Raw genomic sequence first — 19,140 nt, 5'->3', positions numbered from 1 at the left:
TAAGAGTCAAGAGAGTGAAGGATAAAAAAATACAATTACCCTTTGGAAAAGGTTTTAAAAGTTTTTTACACTATCAATTTGCTACAAACTGCCGTACATTCAAGGGTTTGGAGTTTGGTGCTATCCGATTTATCGGCAATATCTTTTGAACGGCTTTGATAGGAAAGTCTTGAACTTTCACCTCTTCCAATGCATTTCCCCGCCAAAATCTATTGCCAGTTAATTATTAAAAACGAGCCCTGCGGACGTTTTGAATTTTTTTTGTGCGAGATTCTTCGCCGAGACGAACTCGGTCCATCAATTTTCAATATATTTAGTTTCAGCTCGAATGTTCGATAATTAGAATGAGTCGGTATCCAAGCTGAGTGATACTTTGTACAATTATTTATTTAAACATAACGGAAAAAAATCTAGATATTTTGGTAACAATCTTTTCTATTTATTTAGAAATCGTGAGATGCGGTCTGGTGTGATGAAGGTTTGAGAAAAACATTTTCTTTATCGTGCCAACGTTTCGATCTTTATTGAGATCATCTTCAGGGCCTGGGATTTACAAACATTGTTTACATATAACAATGCTTGTAAATCCCAGGCCCTGAAGATGATCTCAATAACGATCGAAACGTTGGCACGATAAAAAAAATGTTTTTCTGAAACCTACATCACACCAGACCGCATCTCACGATTTCTAAATAAATATCGATTAACGGTCACTAATCCCACACAAATCTTTTCTATCTTGTCTGTACATGAGAAATCGTCGACGTCCCATTTTTAAGAAGAAATATATATTCGCTATTGACAATAACTTGTTACTCTCACATCTTTGAGTTCTGGTAGTTATCTTGGGTGAAAACAGGTTCACTATAAAAGAAAAACCAAAATATTAACATATCACATTCAAAAAGAATTAAATTAATAAATTAGATAATTGTCTAAAAGTAAAAACTGCAATAATGACAACTGTAGGAAAACCTGTAGAACAAATCATCAAGACACCCTTTCTGCAGAAATGATAACTGTAGAAAAACAAATTCAACCAAATGGCAGGAAAATAATATCAATTACATCAATCATATCAGTTACAGCAATAAACACTACGTGACAAGAAGTTAAAACTTATTACGCAAGAATCAGACATCAATAGAACAAAAGTGGGAGTCGGTGACCGCAACGGTTTAGGCGTTGACACGACTCTCATCACTGTAAGGTAAAGGTCCCGGGTTCGAATACAGCGGCCCTGCATTCGAACCCGAGATACTTACTAATGGGCTTTTATTCGAAAACACCGGCACCCGGAGGGTTTGTATGACCTCTGCTGTTGCGAACCCTCGTAAAAAAAATAATAATAATAGAACAAAAACGATGCTGTCCATGCCTCATTCAGCATATAACATTTTGCGAGCGTGTACGGACACAATTGACTGAATAAAACACAAACTAATCCCTGAAGATGGTGAAACCATTAAACCAGTGAGACTTGCACGCTAGATCGGGATTGATATAACCTCGCTGAAGTCAAAGTATCAAAGGGAAATAAACTAGAGAGACTTGAAAGAATTAACTAAATCAATAGAATAAATCTCTTTACCCCATTAAATTACAGATTTCCTTGTCAACATAGCTTGTTTCAAAGATCATCAATAATGTATTCGCCAGTGAACATGATGCAGAGATAAACAATAATTTTATATCCCGGATTAAAAAATAATACGTCAGTTTCCGGTTTTGTTATTAAAAAGTGCTTGCAGGTAGGCCACAAGGCTCCGCTGTTATACATAATTTTTACTTCTGACATGCCCACAAATGAGAATGCACTTACCGCAATATAAGCAGATGACACCGCTATATCAATAAGTCATCACTTTTCTACAAAAGTTTCACTTATGGTACAAAACCACACACATCAACAATTGAAAAATGGAGCAAACATTAGAAAATAAAGTTTAACCCCTCAAAGTCACCTTTACACTCAGACGTGAGACTTGCCCTTATAAAGTGCTCAAAACGTTTAGGGATATTGCCAATTTTAGAATATTTACTTTCACTAGCATTTTTGTTTTATTTTTCTTATAAATTGCTTTAAAATTTATTATAAATTATTGCTGCTTTATCGAAGGAAAATTTAATTAAGGGATTTGGTCAAATTACAAAATAAGAGGTTTTAATTCCATAATTTTGTATATTGGACACAATATTTTTTTAGACAATTAATGCCCTGTATAATGTCCCCCGTTAGTTAATCCCCCTCACCGTACTGTTAATAAGGTTGTCACTAATTTCATAAGGAATTTCACTACATAGTTGTTTCAGGTCAACGGGCTGCGGATGGAGATCGAAAAGCCTTCAACGCATCCCACATGTGCTCAATGGGATTGAGGTCTGGAGGCATTGGGTGAATGGAGGGGGAGGAAATTCCCGGGTTTCTAAACAACGATGAACAACTCTACCTCTGTGAGGTCTGGCATTGTCATACAGAAATCGAAAATCCTTGCCAATGAGATCCCTGGTTTGAGGGATGTATTCTTTGATAATTTCTTGGACCTAATGGACTGCGGTGAGTTGCCTTCAACAATATGGAGTCCAGTTCGTCCTTCAGTGTAAAACTCAGTCCAGAACATTACATCACCTCTCCCAAACTGCACTGAAGGGAGCACGAACTGGGGCATCGTACGCATCCCCTGTTCTCGGTAGAATCTTCGGCACTTGCCATCACTAAACGGACAGAAATGCGATTCATAGTAAACAAAACAGCATTCCAATTGCTGTTCTCTTCTAGGCGCTCGCTGCACCATATTCTCCTGAGTTGCTGCATGTCGTCTCAAAGGGGCATACGATGTGAGGCCAACTTGTCACAATTAATTATGAATCCTTTGTGTTGATAAAGGCCTTGCCTAAACATCTTGTCCTTCATTTATGATTTGGCAGGCACTAGGGAAAGTTTTCCGTCTTGCTGTAATGGCAATAATTCCGTCTTCCCTTAGCGTGTAATGAGGCACTACCTGCCTCCTATTGGCACGTCCAGTTGTGACGAGACCAAAATAAAAGATAATCAAAATAAAAACGGTACACTCTTTATTGATAAAAAAATAACAATTTTAATTGAACGAAAAATAAACCTTGATGTATGTGTCCAGAATAAAACAATAAAAATTAAAATTTACTTACAAAAAATAATAAATCTTTCGAGAGGAATAAGAGGAAGGAAGATTCGTTTGAACACGCTCAGCCAATATCCGAACAACAACAACAACAATATCTTTCCTGTCTTTCCTCAACCTTAGGGTCTCCCCACTTGAACATATTATCGTCACACAGTCTCTCGGAATCGTGCTAAAGCCCGGGGGACCCGTTTTGAGGAAAGCCAACTGCCTCTGGGACATCCACTTGCCGGTGACGTCGCTCACTCTCACTATAATACTGCGAACTTCTGGTTCAACATCATGTTACTTCGATGATATAACACCATGGTTAAAGAGAATATAACTACACTAAAGTGGAGAAAAGGTGTTTGTTTACGAGTATATATTATGCAGGGTGGGCGACCAAGACCCGAGGGGTTAAATGCCTGGGTAGACTTGTACCCCATCCCTAAAAGGCCCGGGACTTGGTCGGCTCACGAGTCCTGCATAAACCTCTTGGACTTGTTCACAAACCCCAAGATTTTGGACCATTTTATCTCGGGGAGTGATTTGGTGATGTCCTCTCCTTCAAAGATTTCAAATCTAGACCTAGCATACCCATCACATTCTGCGAGGTAGTGCTTTGCCGTTTCTTCTTTTATTTCGCAAAAGCGGCAATGGGATCAGGTAGGATACCCATTACGAAGAGGTGTCTTCTCAGTGGGCAGTGGCCCGTCAGAGTACCTATCAGCCTCCTAATTCCCTTCCTTGAGATAGAGAATAGCCATTTCGATTCAGCTGGTTTGATCCCCTTAACAAACTCTTTCGAATGCCTATGTCCACTCCCTAAGGAATTGTTTCATGCCCCAGTTATTGATACTCTCTTTCGCTGTGCTCATAGAGTGAGGTAATATCGGTTGTGGTACAACAAACACAGTATTAGAACCTTGTTTGACTAGGTCATCCGCCTTTTCATTGCCATGGTGTCCCTTATGTGCTGGTATCCAAATAACGGTTACCTTGTTTACGAGTAATCTTCATGTTTAATATTCTTACGTAAATCGTTATTAAAAATTAGGATGATTGACGTATTGACGATGTTATAACAAATGAGGATTCATTTGTTTGTTTTTGGTTTGTATTTTCTATTTGGTTTTATCCAACTAACAAAAATATATCGGCTAATTTAATTAAAATGTTTCATTACCTACTCAATCGACAACCAAAATTGCCATTGAAATCAAAATTTTCAACACACACCTACTCAAATCTATTTGGATGAACAGCCAAGGTTATGGCCAAATATTATGATTAATATCTTTTATTAATCGAGAGCGATTGCCAATGGGTAGCTTTCTCTATAACGCCCTTAATAACAAAATCATAAATTGAACTCCAATTTACTGGTTATGTATAATACAAGTAAAGTTGTAGATAATAATAAATCAAGTCCAAAAAAATTATGATAATGAAAATTCAAAAGGTGGGGTTGAGATGGGAAGTTAGTGTCCGAGTGGATCGAGGTCACAATAGCTCAAGTGGTAGAGCAGCGGCGTATCAAGCCGAAGATCGTGGGTTCGAATCCCGTTCGTGCCATTGACTTTTTTATCTCAACTAAAAACCTTAATTAATTGTAATAGAAAAATATTAGGTTGAAAATAACGGGGATAAAATTAGGAATTTTTTCCTATGAAAAAGCCAAAAGTTAAGGGGTTTCCCTTATCTGGTGGGACGATATAGATGTCGGTTAAACATTAATGATTTTAATGTTCATGTTTTATGTTTAGTGGTCTAATTGACCAAATTATTTCTTTCAATTAATTATGCTTTTTATGTAAGGTCTTGGTTGAGATGAAAAGGTTAGTGACGTGAGTTCGAATCCCGCTCGTGACACTAACTTTTCATTCTCAAAAGACCTTACATAAAAAGAATCACTAATTAACGATTTTGTTTTTCAAATAACTATAAAAGCAAAGTTCTTTACTGAATTCTCACTTTTTTTAGATTTTTAAATTATTTCATTTAAAACCGGTTATAAATAAAAAGCCAATATATGTTACCTATTTATTTATTTTATTTTTTCATCTGAATCACTTCAAATATTGCAAAGATTTTGTATGAGGAAGAGGAAGTAGGACTGCTTCGAGATGTATACATTTTATAAATAAAAAAACAGGTTGAACGTGTCCTTAACAAAAAAGCAACCTACAAGATATAAATAACAGTTGCATAAAATGTCACTGATCATATGAATCATAAATGGTAATCGTAAGTCACGCGTCGTCAGACAATCCGCATTGAACGGAATCAAGTGCCATCCGTTCTTCGGGGTCGCACTTTGCGACCTTCGGAACAAAAGTGAAACATTTACATATTTTACACACGGTATTTAAACTCTTTTTAACCCTCCTCCCTCGGCGTGTGCGTTCGTAAAATGGTACTTTGCGAGTGAATTTATTACACCCGCCCGCCCACCGCGCCCCGCGCCCCGCGCCATCCGCCACCTAGAACTTCCGCTAATTCCGCACGTTACACCCTAACGCACTAACGCTCACACCCTCCTCCCACCTACCACGGAATGAATGATAGCGGAATCGTTTATGTTCGCCCATGCACATTCTTTCGGAACGATCGTTATTTTGGTGCCTCAACTTTCTCTCTTCCTAAACCCACTTGGGAACTTGTTATGAAAAAACCCTCTTTTTTTCACTCAATAGATTCCAAACATTTGAAATTGTTAGTTTTTGGTAACAACACAAAATAAGTATGAAAATAATTTGATCAGATCAATCCAATCGGTTACCACGAAGAATTTAGAGAATGCTCTTTAATAAAGTGGGATAAGAATAATCCTGATTCAATTTCCAAACCGGGAAATAACTGTATACTGCACAATAATTAATTTGGCTTTTGTTTGATGAACATTCATTTATTCCAGGCCTTCCTTACCCCAGGAATATAGGAAATCGTTTCCGATCATTTAGTATATCTATCCTCTTTCTGACGCGTTTCGGCTTTTCGCCATCTTCAACAAAACAGTGAGGACAGTAAGAGAAAACTATTGATTAAATGAAGAATTATCAAGAAACTCAACAATTATTTAAGGTTTTTAGTTGAGATGAAAAAAAATGGGGTTGAGATGGGGAGTTGATGTCCGAGTGGATCGAGGTCACGATAGCTCAGGTGGTAGAGCAGCGGCATATCTAGCCGAAGGTCGTGGGTTCGAATCCCTCTCGTGCCGTTAACTTTTTTTCATCTCAACTAAAAACCTTAAATAATTGTAATGTTTAATTGGTCAAGCGGACCACGAAATTAGTGAATTTAAACTCAACAATTTTATTTTGACACAGACACAGCACTGAAGTTGACACAGTCTTTGTGAAAAATTGGTCATTGCTACCTCCTTGCAAATAAAACTGCGCGGGCGGTTCGTCAATAATAATAATACTTTATTGCAAAAAAGAAAAGTTCTAAACATTACATAGTATATAATTTAAAGTAAAATTACGGCATGGAGGGTCCGTCTGCCGGAGGTCGATTTTCATTTGACTTAAATTTTTGGTCGACAAAGAGAAAAATGTACAAAAGAAAAAAATTTTAAAAAAATTGATCCATAAATAAATATTACAATTGATAATTTAATTGTTAATAATTACATTAATTACTAGCATACATTATAAACAATAATTTTTGTTCTTCGTTTAATTTACAATAATATATATAAATTATTTGGGCCAGCAATTTAGAATGACAAGGCTTTAAAATATTCAAAAATTAAAATCTAATATTAACTCTTGGCGATAGTGCCAGGCGTGGCGCGCATATTTGATTAAATTTTTGTAATCATTAACCAGTAAGTCAATAGCCTGTGTCATATTCAATTTAGAAAAATTTAGATGCAGAAGCCGAATCTCCGATAGGATAGTGCATTTTGCAATAAAATGCACTATGTCTTCTTTAACCTGGTGATTGCATAATGAACAAATTACATTTTCTCTAGCCCGAAATGCTGCACCATTGAGATAAAGGAGGTCCCCTCTGATTTTGAGTAACCACCTTAACTCGACCAATGACAAACCTTTAGACCTGTCCTTAGATAGGTTAAACATATTAAAATCATCTTGGTAAAGTTCCTTATAGAATAAAAAGCGCGAGGTTGATCTGACTTGTTCACGAAGTTCTTCACTGAAATTGACACTCAGTTTTGTTATAATTTTCTTAAACTGCAAAGGCCACTCATTCAAGTTATTTATAGAAAATGATGAGTCACATGATAGATCCCTACACATGCTATTCCAACATTCAAACCACAATGCACCACGACTAACGACTTCCAGGGCTATTATTTTGGAAAGACGGTAATCAGGATGTTTCAAGAGTTTAAAGATGTAATTAAAATGAAGTTTGAAGTTTAGTTTGGTGTTTTGAAGTTTCGGGGTTCGTCAATAATTCTCCCTTGTTTTGTCGAACAGACTCATTTAGGGATTTCGCCATCTTTAGTGATTGGCCTGCGTTATAAGCAAAGTGAGGCAAGGGTCTGAGTGTGTAGACCCTAAATATATTTTGCTGTAAGAAGATAATCTATCGTAAAGTTGAAAACGAATTATGGTTTATTTGTTAAACATTGAGACGTTCCTTTACCTTGATCAATTCCGATCAAATCCTCGCTGGATTTTCAGCACATCGCTCTAATGTGTGCAATGTACACTAGAGTTAATGGATTGGTTGGATGGATTAACGTACAAACATTGGTCTGTCGAACTAGATTAGTGATCGTAGTAAATAATTTTGGTATAAAATGAATGAGAAACTGGCATAATATCAAATATCCCTGAGGCTACCCTGGCACTGTACATTTGGTTGTCGACTGTATTGGCGTCAATTTTCTGACATCTCGTCAGGCTCACAAACATAGATTTATTCTTGTAAGTAAAGTAATTTCTGTCATATATGAATCATCACACGTTTGGTGCTGACGGATGAATCAAATTGCAAAGCTGTTTTCCAAATTATTCTCAGAGAAAATTCTGAGGGCTATACCAGGATTCGAACTCAGAACCGCTTGTGTGGCGAAATAATACGAGTAGGCCGACCCAGCAACTCGGTCAACGCGATCATTTTTAGAATGATTGTGGCGAATGGGTACGGAATTAGAGTAAGAACTACTAAATTCGGACGTATAAACCAAATGAGGATAAGTAAAGAAGGACAAGAATTTTTGATTTTTGCAAATTAACCTCCAAATCCAGAAGTTCGCAGTTGTCGCCCAAAGAATCACTGATCAACTGTAATCCAGCAGGGCAGTCATCATGTAGCATAATGCAGATGGCGTAGATAATGCGCGCACATTATGTCACCTACTGTAGCCGATTTTCTCCATTAAGTCATTCAGGGACAAAGAGAAGAGTACCGGAGACAAAAGGTAGCCTTGCTAGTCCACCACATTTAGTGTAGAAAATTTCTCACAAACCAGAGAAACCTATCTCTGTTATAATTACCCAGTTGGTCAGATAAATAAGTTGAAGCAGTCTCAGACGGAAACAACAGGAAGTTTCCCACGAACCTGGAAAATATAAAGTTGCAATAGTTAGACAACCGACCAAATAAATAACTAATATCGAGTTATTTAGTGCTGAAAGGTTGATACAAGGCCAAAAATATAGAAGCGACGTGGGACATCATAATCGGGATCGCGTCAAACAGGTGCGCGACACCCGTCTTCGCCGGTCCCTGGAGGAACTCCCCTGACTTTTGATTTTCCTTTCCACCCCTACACCAGGAGAGAAATTGGTACAAATAGGAATGATTTAGTCAAAAGTCAGTCTCGATCAATGGCCAACCCAGTGAGTCTAGACCAAGGGAGCAAACCATTCAGTCAAAGACAGTGAACTGTCGTCTCCAGGTGTCAATCCGGGGACTCAACAAGGGGACTCAGCCAGCCAAAGCCGAGGAGGACTAGCCGTTGCGACTTCTCAGATCAAGTAGACCGTCGAGATACCGGAATGACGCTGGAGATTCTATGGACGCTGATCATGGCGAGCGTCGTTTGGGGTAAATCCCTTTGTTAATAGACTCATCCCAGATTTAGAGTTATGGCTCACCTCTTAGATTAATTAAGATTTTGTTGTGGTTGTATACATTTAAAAAGCGGAATTGTGTTCAAATAAATGTTGGAAAATATACTCTCCGGTTTAATAAATTCCTTGCCCTACACAAAAATAAGTAGCGAGGCGCTTATGCCGTCTACTCTCATCGCATAGAGAAAAAAACCGAATTTAGAGGGATCGTTCGGCCGTCGCGCTGTCTCGCCCGCTTACAACTTACTTGTTTAAAAGTATAAATTCGTATATTTTTATTATTGTTATTTGCTATTAAATTTTTATAAACTGCCTCAAATAGAAGCTGATGTACAAAATTTCCTTCTGTTTCGTTTTTTTTTCTCTATTCAAATAAACTTCCTAGTGTATTTTACATTCGAAGAAGGCTTCTGTAGGATAACAACGTCTCCGTCGAATAGCAACAAAAGCCCGTACACGATGGCATTACGAACGATCCATGTAAATGACGAGACGATAGAAACGTCCGAAGTGACGACGTTGGTAATGTAAATCCATAACAAAGGGGTCGGAACATCCTAAATGTCGTAAGGGTGTGCCCAAGGGTAGTAGAGGCTTCCTCCCGGCCGGTTGGAAGGGCAGAAGGGCTTCCTCCGGAACTAAGCGATGGACCTTTGTGTATGTCAACTAGAGGACTTACTAAATAATGCCGACGGCCGGATGCGCCTAACGTCCGAGACGGTTTTATGGAAATGTTTCGATAGTGTAAATAACAAGAAGAGTATTACACCATTCGAGGAGCGGGAAAGAATCGCACAACAAAAATAATAAATTATCAATTTTCTTCCTTCTCAGCAAATCAACAAAGCAGGGGGCTGAAATGACGAAATGACCTCTTTATCAAACTGCTGTCGATTGCTGCACAATGCAGCCACAATTTGAAATGGGAAATTACTTTTAACTTTCCCTCCATAGTGATATTTTTCTGAATGTTGATCTTAGATTCATTACTTTTCGTGGTCCGCTTGACCAATTATTGACGAATGTTGATCTTAGAGTTATCATTATTTATACTCCATTTATATTTTAGTGGTCAATTGATCAAGTTACTTCTTTCAATTATTTTTTTTATGTATGGTCTTGGTTAAGATATTTTATTCTACTGTCTACAGCTTGCAAGACAGCTGAAAGACTTCAGGTATAAAGCTATGAAATAAGAAAGCAGGATTAATTTCCAGGCTGTGACGTGGATATGCTACAACCTGAATATGCCGTCCGGTTAATTAAACCAAAACAAAAAAGGTTTTCAAATAGGAGGAATTATCAAATTATTACATCTACCAGATCTGTCTTCGGTCAGGTAGCATTGTTGTTAATTGTAAAAAAAAAATATGGCATAAGCAAAATGCGTGCTTGTCAATTTTTTTTATTTTCATACGGTTTGCACTTCAAAATCAAACACTCTAAAGGCAATGTAGAACTAAAGCGTTTCGAAATGAAAATTATTATTTGTCTACACATCACTTTTTCGTATATGGTTTCAATAAGATTATTACTATCACTCTCCCAATTGATTTTTTGTTTGTTAATGTCCACTTCAATTACGTTTTTAGTAAGATTTTGATTTTTAGAAAGTGAAGTGGTTTTTATACGAGACAGAAATCGCTTTGAGGTTATCGTTCGACGTCTATAAACAAATAAAGCAAAACTGTTTAATTAAAATCGAAAGGTTTTCAAGTGGCCACTTTCTGCAATCGTTATTTAATTTCCTTTGATAAATTCTGATTATAAAAGAAAATCTGGCCGTGGTTGCAGTCACATTAAAAATGAAATACACATTGTTCGCTGTTTTGGCCCTGGTTGCTGCCTCCAGTGGGGCCTACCTCCCCGAGGACGATGACAGTAATATTTTTCAATTTATATTTATTAACGTTGTCAAAATTAATACATTTGCATTCTAGGCGTCTATTTTGTTAGAAACATACTCGACAACCTCGTCAGACAGTCTTTTGAATATTTTAGAAAACTCTTGAAGGAAAATGATCCATACCCGCTTCCCGACGTGTCAGAATTGCACGTCCAAGATCAAGGAGTCGAGTTAGTATTTATTTCTACTCTTAATTTTTATATCTCATAATTTAATTTATTTTAGTATAACGAATGATATATTACTATTATACCCGGTGTCTCGTATTTCAATGAAACACCCACATTTCTCAAAGACGGAGAGTTATAAAAAAAAGTTTTGTAGTTTTTATAGCTTGTCCAACGGAAATGTTTAGACCACTTATTTTAGATCCGTTGGACAAGCTATAAAAACTATATACTTTTTATATTATTATAAATTATTATTTTAATAGTATATTTATTATAATTACCATTTTTATTATATTATAATATTATATTAAGTATTTATTATTATTATGTTATTATAACTCAATTTTATTTTTTCAAATAAAAAAGAGAGAGACTTACTAATTTTTGATATATTTTCAAAAACTAAATTTTTTAATATGAAAAAATTACATCAACAAAATTTAGATTGTTGTTCATTTCCAGAGCTATTTCATGCAAAGACGTGTGTTATTTTATATTTTTAATGTTGTTCTAAGGACTAATTTTACTCAATTTTTTTTACTTTGACTGCTGATCAATTTGGCCTCCGACGGCTCGGCTGCCAAACTGCCATTGTTCGTTTGGTAGATCAGCAATTGACCTGGGACGAATGTAGGCAGGCTTCGACTTGGTTCATTATGGTCTTAGTCGTATGTGAGAAGAGTAATTATTACTGAAGACCCGATTATGAGATATTTCCACAAATTAAAAAGCGGGGTTAAATAAAACGAGCTGGCCAAGAAATAGGGCCACTGTACCTAATCAATTTTTCAGGAAAGAAAGGATCAAGTAAACGTGTAAAAATTGTGCTATTGTGGGCCGAGCGTACAGTTGAAACCACATCCAACGTGTCTGCATTGATACCTCCTCCAATAATCCTGGTAATTCGTTGACGAAAAAATTTTGATAAAATTATCCTGACAAGTCATTTTGGTAGAAGTCAGTAGACGTTAAGACCGATTAATTTATTTCAAATTCAGCCAAACCGAATATTAATTGAACATACATTTTAATGATGAGCTTCATATACCATCCGAGGATTGTTCACTGCTCAGATTCGAAATTTCCCATTATCGGTAATTTTGCATGCAAAATGCACGGGAGAAATCTTATATGGTTCTACTCCATAAGTTTGTACATTATTATCTTTGAAAATACTCGGTACATCAGCTCTTTTCTTAAAGATGAATTAGGGTTTTCTTTCACAAAAATCAAAACAGCTAATTCTGTATCAAATTTACGTCTTATTTTTTTATTCGTATTGGGATATCTCAAAGTATTATAATTCTAATATACAAAATATCTCCGCAAATACGCAACCAATTTAATTGTTTGTTTATACCAACAAATCTAGTATTTTTAATATATCATAACTTGTTACGTCTCATTTGAAAAAACAAATAAATAAATTTTTATGCCCAATTACTTATTACTGCCTTTAAAAAAAATATTTAGACCTCTTGGCAAAAACGACGGTGGGTTACATAAAATTTATTTAAACTTTTTTTCTATAACCCTTCGTTTTTAAGAAAAGTGAGAGTTCGATTGAAATAGACACTTGTAGTTTTTACTTACAAATATTGCCAATTAGTATGGTTTTATTTTATTGCAAACCTTTTTTTTCTTTTTCTTTTCAACTAAGTTTTCAAAATTTCTATGGGATTTCGTAATGTTGAGTACAGTGTAATGTTTACAAATCCGGGTAGGCCCATAAATGGAAGATAACACATGAATTTAAGAGAGTCGTGAGATTTTTCTTTAGGTTTGAGGGATGATGAACCTGCATTTCCGTCGTGTCCGATCATTATTATCTGCTATTCCTCACTTTATATATCTTTCAGGAAAATTTCATATCTGAAAATGGCGGAAAGCCTAGAATAAGCAGCCAAAAATTATCAGAAACGACGAAAAAATATAATTGAATTTTATTTAATTATTTCTGTTAAGAGCGCATTGAAAGAAAAAAACGTCTTGGGAAAACGCAATCAATCGTTACAAAGCGAAAAGTAATATTTTGTCTTTTATAAATTATAATCATATTTCAAACGATTTATACTTGTGCAATAAGTTTACCGAGCCATCAAAGAATTATGAGGCATTCCGTTGTCATGGAAGGTATTTATATTCATTACCGTATGCCGTTCATCTTCGATGGCTGCATACAGTTTTTTAGGAAGATATTTCTGATTTCTGTGACATTGGCTATCTCAAAAAGGAAATTCTTTAAAGGATGTTCCCCCAATCGCTTGAAATATGTACTACTACTACTTCTACTCTGTCTGTCTCTCTCTGTCTGTCTGTCTCTCTCTCTCTCTCTCTCTCTCTCTCTCTCTCTCTCTCTCTCTCTCTCTCTTTCTCTCTTTCTCTCTCCATGTATTCAACTCTCTATCTATCTCATTCTATCTCTATCTATCTTTCTAGCTATTATTTGTCGATCTAGTTAATATATATATATATACATTTTTACATATTTACTTAGGGCATAATTATAATTTATAGATACAATAACGTGTCTGCAGAGTTTTTAATTGTGAGATTTTATTTTTAGCTTAACTGTCTCCCTTAAAAACTTCAAAGCAACCAAAGCGAGCGACTTCACTATAGACCAACTCAACAGCGATCTTCCAAGCCTTTATGTCAAGTTGGAGGGGACACTCCCGGCGCTGCACTTAGAAGGCGATTACGAAGTCCTTGGGGTCGTCCAAGGGAGAAAGGTCGAGGGAAAAGGCCCGTGCAAGTAAGCTATTATTCTGTACTCACACCTAAGGAGTTTAAAATTTTTACGAATCGTAAAGAAAACATGACGCCGATAGGGATGATATGTGACAAAACGAAGTGTGTGATGCTCGAGATGATATCGGGCAGCCTGTACCCTTCGCTTTTCAAGCATAAAAAGAAATACAGAGATAAAACGTTGTTCAGAAATAAGTACCATTCCAATGTGCAGTCCAAGTCGGCATTGAGCTTTTTGTACAGCAAGTCGAAAGTCGAGCAAGAAATTAATATAGGTGTTAAAATGCGGTACGCCAGCAAAAATGCGACGATCGGTCCCGTTTTTACCTCCGTGAAATTCGAAAGCCAAGGCTGATTTAGAAATTGTCGATACTCACCGTTCCCTGTTGCAAAAATCCCAAACCAAACAATTATAAGTAAAATCGTTCCCCTTCTGACGTCGTGTTTCCCGAATGGGTCTCGAGTCGTTTTCTCTCCGTTTAAAATCGGTATCTGTGAACTGCGTAATTCCATGCAATAAAAAGTAATCAAGAAAGCGGAAAGAGCCAACAGTCCTATAGGTTCCTCTTGGTGAGTCAGAAGTATAAAACTCGATGAAAGACCGAAGCACAAAGCGCACAGCTTTTTTACGCCCTCCGTGCTATGCAGAACAGCCATAAACGGTGCAAACAATATGACCCTGGATATGAGCACTTTTAAAAAATCAGGAATATCTTCGTTTCTATTTTGTATGTTGTAGATGTTCCACGTAGCCAAGAGTACTAAACACGCTTCTAGAAACGCGAAACAGCAATCGAGAACGTTTCTAAAATAATACATGTAAAACAGCATCATTAAAATCCAGGCTGCTGCGCAGTTGGTCCTCATTTGTAGAATCTCTCCTTCTAAAATTGGTAGGTTCAAGCACATGGCTAAAAAAATAGAAGTCGCTATCCACAACAGCCTTAACACGTTTTCAGCCCTGCCTTTAGAATTAAAAATAGTTACACCCGTCAAAGCCACGACAAGACACAGTCTACCCACTGAGAAATAAATGCCCAAAATCAACAGAATAACAGACATCACTGAAATCCCGCACCAACTCATTTTGTCCACAACGTTTACAGGACCTTTCAAGATATCTATAAAACACAAGACAACTCTCCACATTACGAACACGTTGATTAAAGACGTTATCGTTATAAAGATCGGTATTTTCTTCACATAAAATAAAATTGAAAAGCCAAAACTGAAAAGTAAAAGTGAGCAGTGTGAGACGTTATCTTGCCACGTATTGAAATGCGCCCTGAGCCTGACGACGAGATTGTTTTCGACTTGTCCATTGGTGGCTACAGACAAAACCCTCAAGAATAGCCAAAACCCATAGAGTACATACGTCAAAAACATAATACACCAGATCAAAGTCTTAAAGTAGTATTTATAAAATCTCAACTGCTCTCGGTGTGTGAGAATCAGTCTTTCTTCCACGTATATCTTCTCTTTTTCAACGCTATTTTTCAACAAGGTTTGAAGGATGGTTATGTTTGCAATCCCGCTAGGCGTTTTGGAAGGGTAGTTGTTTAAACCTGTAATGTTCTGGTACTTTATTACAATATTTTTTACCTGTTTCTCGTTGCAACGTAACGCACTGAGCAAATCAATTTCTTCGATATCTAACATTTTGTACGGTATAATTCCTATTGACTGGTCTGGAGGCGCGTGCCCGAGCAACGTAGAAATCAAAGGAGCGACGTCAACGTCTTCTATGTCAACCCGAGTAATATTGACATTTCTCCAATTGCTTCTAAATTTGTACATGTTATTGGGCTTTTTGATACCCGCTCCCCATGCTAAAATCGTCCCTTCTGTATCTTCCGGTCCGCTTTTTCTCCTGTATTTGTTTAAACCGTGATCCGAGGTAAAAACAAAGCTTGTGCGAGAGTCGTTATAAAACGAACGAAATAGGATTTCCGCGTTCATTATCTCAGTGTGAAAGTTGGCTATCACGTCAGCGCACAGGTCGAAGCTGTGACTCCACTGCCGGCAATTGGCCAAGGCAGAAAGGTAGAAAACGAACACCGTGTTGTTTTTCGTTATTCTCGTTCTCATCGTTCTATCGGCGAACAGGGTATCCAATTCGTCAAAAACGAAAGTATCTATAAGCTTGAAATTTTGAGAAGAGACGGCGTCTTTCCTCAAACTCCTGTTCCACGTTCTGACGTACCAATTTTTCCCCGTGGCGTTTATGAACTCGGGAAATAAAGGGTCACCCAATAAAAACACATCGTCGGCTTTGTCGAGTACACTGTCCAATTTGTACTTGACCAACTTGGCGTGTGTCCAGATCAAAGAGGTTTCGAACCTGGTGCCAGAGAAGATGGCAGTGTTACTGTACTCGGCGGCTGATGAGAAATCCCCGTACGAAACTCCCCACGACCCTTCGCTTTCTATTATCCTTCTGAAGAACAGCGTCCTCGCTGTCGTCGACGTCATGGTGTAAAGCTGTTCAGCTTCGAGTTGGCCAACGACAAAAAGAACGACTCTGCTCGCGAGGGGCTGCAAGCTCTCTTCGCACTCAAAACGCCCAACATCGACACTTCTATAATGCAACAAATACGCCAAATATAACAACAACAAATTGATAAAACCCGAAAACGGTAAAAACATTTTTGAAATTATAAATGCCGAAAAAAATGTGGACAGGTGATTTTTGTAATGATAAAACTAAAATCCCTTCTGTATTCCATGTTCTTTCGTAAAAAGCAAAACCACAATATCTCACATAGAAATGATAAATGGTGGAGTGAGTGTGTGGTTCTATCTTTTGAAAAAGGTATTTCCTACTCACAGTTAATTGTTTTCAACAATCCGGGTTTCAAGCTTATAGCTCATCATCAGGTTGAAAGAATTTACAACCACGTCTCTCGACATGAATTGTAAGAGTCATGACTATATTTTTAACCTCTACTGTTAATTGTAATCCTTGACAAAACCGGCTAAAGATTTATTTATTTACTTCATTGTGAAATTTCCAAGAAATGGTGAACCCGTACATTTTCGTTTCGTGTCATTTTGATCTGCCTATCCTGCTTGTTTTGTCCTTTGAAGTTCGTTTCAGCTTCTCGCCATTTTCAGACCCAGAACTGATTTTCTCAATCGTATCTTGTTACAAGGCGTTTGTTCCGCCATTTAGTCTGTTGTTGTAAGCGTTTTGACAAAGATAGCAGAAAAGTGTCTGACTGACCGAAACTTCGAGGACAGGCAGACCAAACTGATCATAATCAAAGAAACTATACATTTATTGATTTTTAAATATTTGTCAGGGTGAAGACAAGAACTAAGAATAATTTATGTACATTATAGACGTTCCGCACCCTCTCTTGAAATCGTAAGAATACTCCAATTATCCAATATTTATTGAATTATTTGTTTCTTCTTATCCTGGAATCCTATTTCACGGACCGCTGCTTCAGAATAAGGTGCGTCAAGGAGAACTTAGATATCGGACCGATAAATGCCGGCGTCTCATATGGGAGCATTTCTGGTTCCATCCTGGTTACCATTTATACTACTGTTTATACTACTACGGTTATACTACTGACTTCTTACACATCTCAACACCATTGAGCAGTTCTGCTTCTAACACCAACTGGTGCAAAAAGTGAAAAACAAAACTGAATAAGGAAAAACGTACAGAGTGTACATTTACATTTAAAAAAAGTTTTGTCCTTCACTGAACATCAATAACAAGACTTCTACTTAACTAAAACACTTATAACACACCTAGACAGCAGACACACAAGACTTAAGACTTGGACTAGTCCGAGAACTGTTTTGACTGTCAAACTACCACTATAACAAAAGACATCACTGCGACCATTCTGTACATACGCGGTGGAACTGTGTGGTTCCAAGCCATCCAATATCCAACCCTTCCAGCCAAAAGTCCGCAGGCAAATTTTCTACCTCCCTTCCGACGTCACCAATCTCATAACTATTTTTCCTTTTGTCAAATCCCGAAAAACCGATTCGCTTAAATAATAAATTAGCCTTTATTAAAAAATTTATTTGTTAAATGAATGACTAAAACCACAATTTTTTCATTTTATTCTTCTAAGGTTTTCTTCTAGATTTAAATGTGTTTAAATGTCATTTTATATTTTATTTTCTGTTTAATTTTATTATTGTTCCTTTATATTTTATTTCATTTAAACTTTTTTTTTTGAAGATCTGAAGTCACTCTGTTTAAGCTGAAAGGAATGTTGGAAGAAAAAGTCGAAAAACACGAACTCCAGGTTTCAAAACTCGAATTTGATTACGACTTAAAAGGTCTTGCGGTAAGCTAAGCTTAACATTATAATCAACAAAACAAACGATAACATTACGTTACATTACAGTTCGACCTCCCTGACCTGAAAGTTGAAGGTATGTCCAAGGAAGAAGTACACGAACTTATCAACAACAAGTTTTTTGAGTATCTCGAGAACAACAAACAAGAAGTCAGCAATGCTGTTGCCAAGCGCGTCAAGGATTATTTGAATAAGGCTACCAAAGGGAAATCGCTCAAGGATATCATGGATTGGTTCAAGAGCATGATAAAACCGGCTGCTTAATTAAAACAATTTTTTAAAAATAAATAAAATAATACACGCTGGCCGTTGGAAATTGATTATTTTCCCTTTTTTGTAATCTTTATTTGACAAAAACGATCACTCATCAACAAAAACCTTTCCTCAATGAAAAGTTGACACCGTCTTATAAAATTGTATCTCAAATGATATTGGGTTGTCCGGAAAATAATGCAGGATTTTGGTATTAAACAAAAAAAAAGAAACTAGTTACTTTAAAGCAATGTTCTTTAATCAAAATAATTTCCCATACTCTCAATACATTTCTCCCAACGTGTTGGTAACTTATTAATTCCGTCTGAGTAGAATTCAGAATTTTTAGAATTGATAAAGTCAATAAATGCATTTTCCAGTTCCGTTTGATTTTTGAATATTATGTGTTGTAAGTAGTGGTCCAGGTGTCTAAAAAAATGGTAGTCAGTAGGCGAGAGGTCCGGAGAGTAGGGTGGGTGAGGCAAAGTTTCATAGCCAAGCTCCAATAATTTTTGTGACGTTACACGTGACACA

At 36.8% G+C, this 19,140-nt stretch overlaps 1 protein-coding gene across 1 annotated transcript; it reads left to right on the top strand.

Annotated features, from left to right (window-relative positions):
* The first annotated feature begins 10,968 nt into the window (after positions 1-10,968).
* Positions 10,969-18,661, top strand: LOC106665717. Its single transcript, XM_014392369.2, has 5 exons — positions 10,969-11,080; positions 11,140-11,275; positions 13,842-14,030; positions 18,234-18,342; positions 18,403-18,661. Exons 1-5 carry the CDS (start codon positions 11,005-11,007, stop codon positions 18,616-18,618), a joined length of 726 nt encoding a protein of 241 aa, XP_014247855.1. The 5' UTR covers positions 10,969-11,004; the 3' UTR covers positions 18,619-18,661.
* The last annotated feature ends 479 nt before the right edge of the window (positions 18,662-19,140 follow it).

The sequence above is a fragment of the Cimex lectularius genome, unplaced genomic scaffold (assembly GCF_000648675.2).
Source record: "Cimex lectularius strain Harlan isolate CLEC.00 unplaced genomic scaffold, Clec_2.1 scaffold239, whole genome shotgun sequence".
Classification (NCBI taxonomy): Eukaryota; Metazoa; Arthropoda; class Insecta; order Hemiptera; family Cimicidae; genus Cimex; species Cimex lectularius.
Note: the sequence above shows the minus strand (reverse complement) of the source record. Positions and strands in the feature narration are given on the sequence as shown.

What these genes read in the sequence shown, in the direction of transcription:
- LOC106665717 (XM_014392369.2), top strand. Translation starts at nt 11,005, where the DNA reads ATGAAATACACATTGTTCGCTGTTTTGGCCCTGGTTGCTGCCTCCAGT. An exon ending in GTCCAAGATCAAGGAGTCGA is followed by an intron (nt 11,276 to 13,841) that starts GTTAGTATTTAT and finishes TTTTATTTTTAG; the next exon opens with CTTAACTGTCTCCCTTAAAA. An exon ending in ACGACTTAAAAGGTCTTGCG is followed by an intron (nt 18,343 to 18,402) that starts GTAAGCTAAGCT and finishes GTTACATTACAG; the next exon opens with TTCGACCTCCCTGACCTGAA.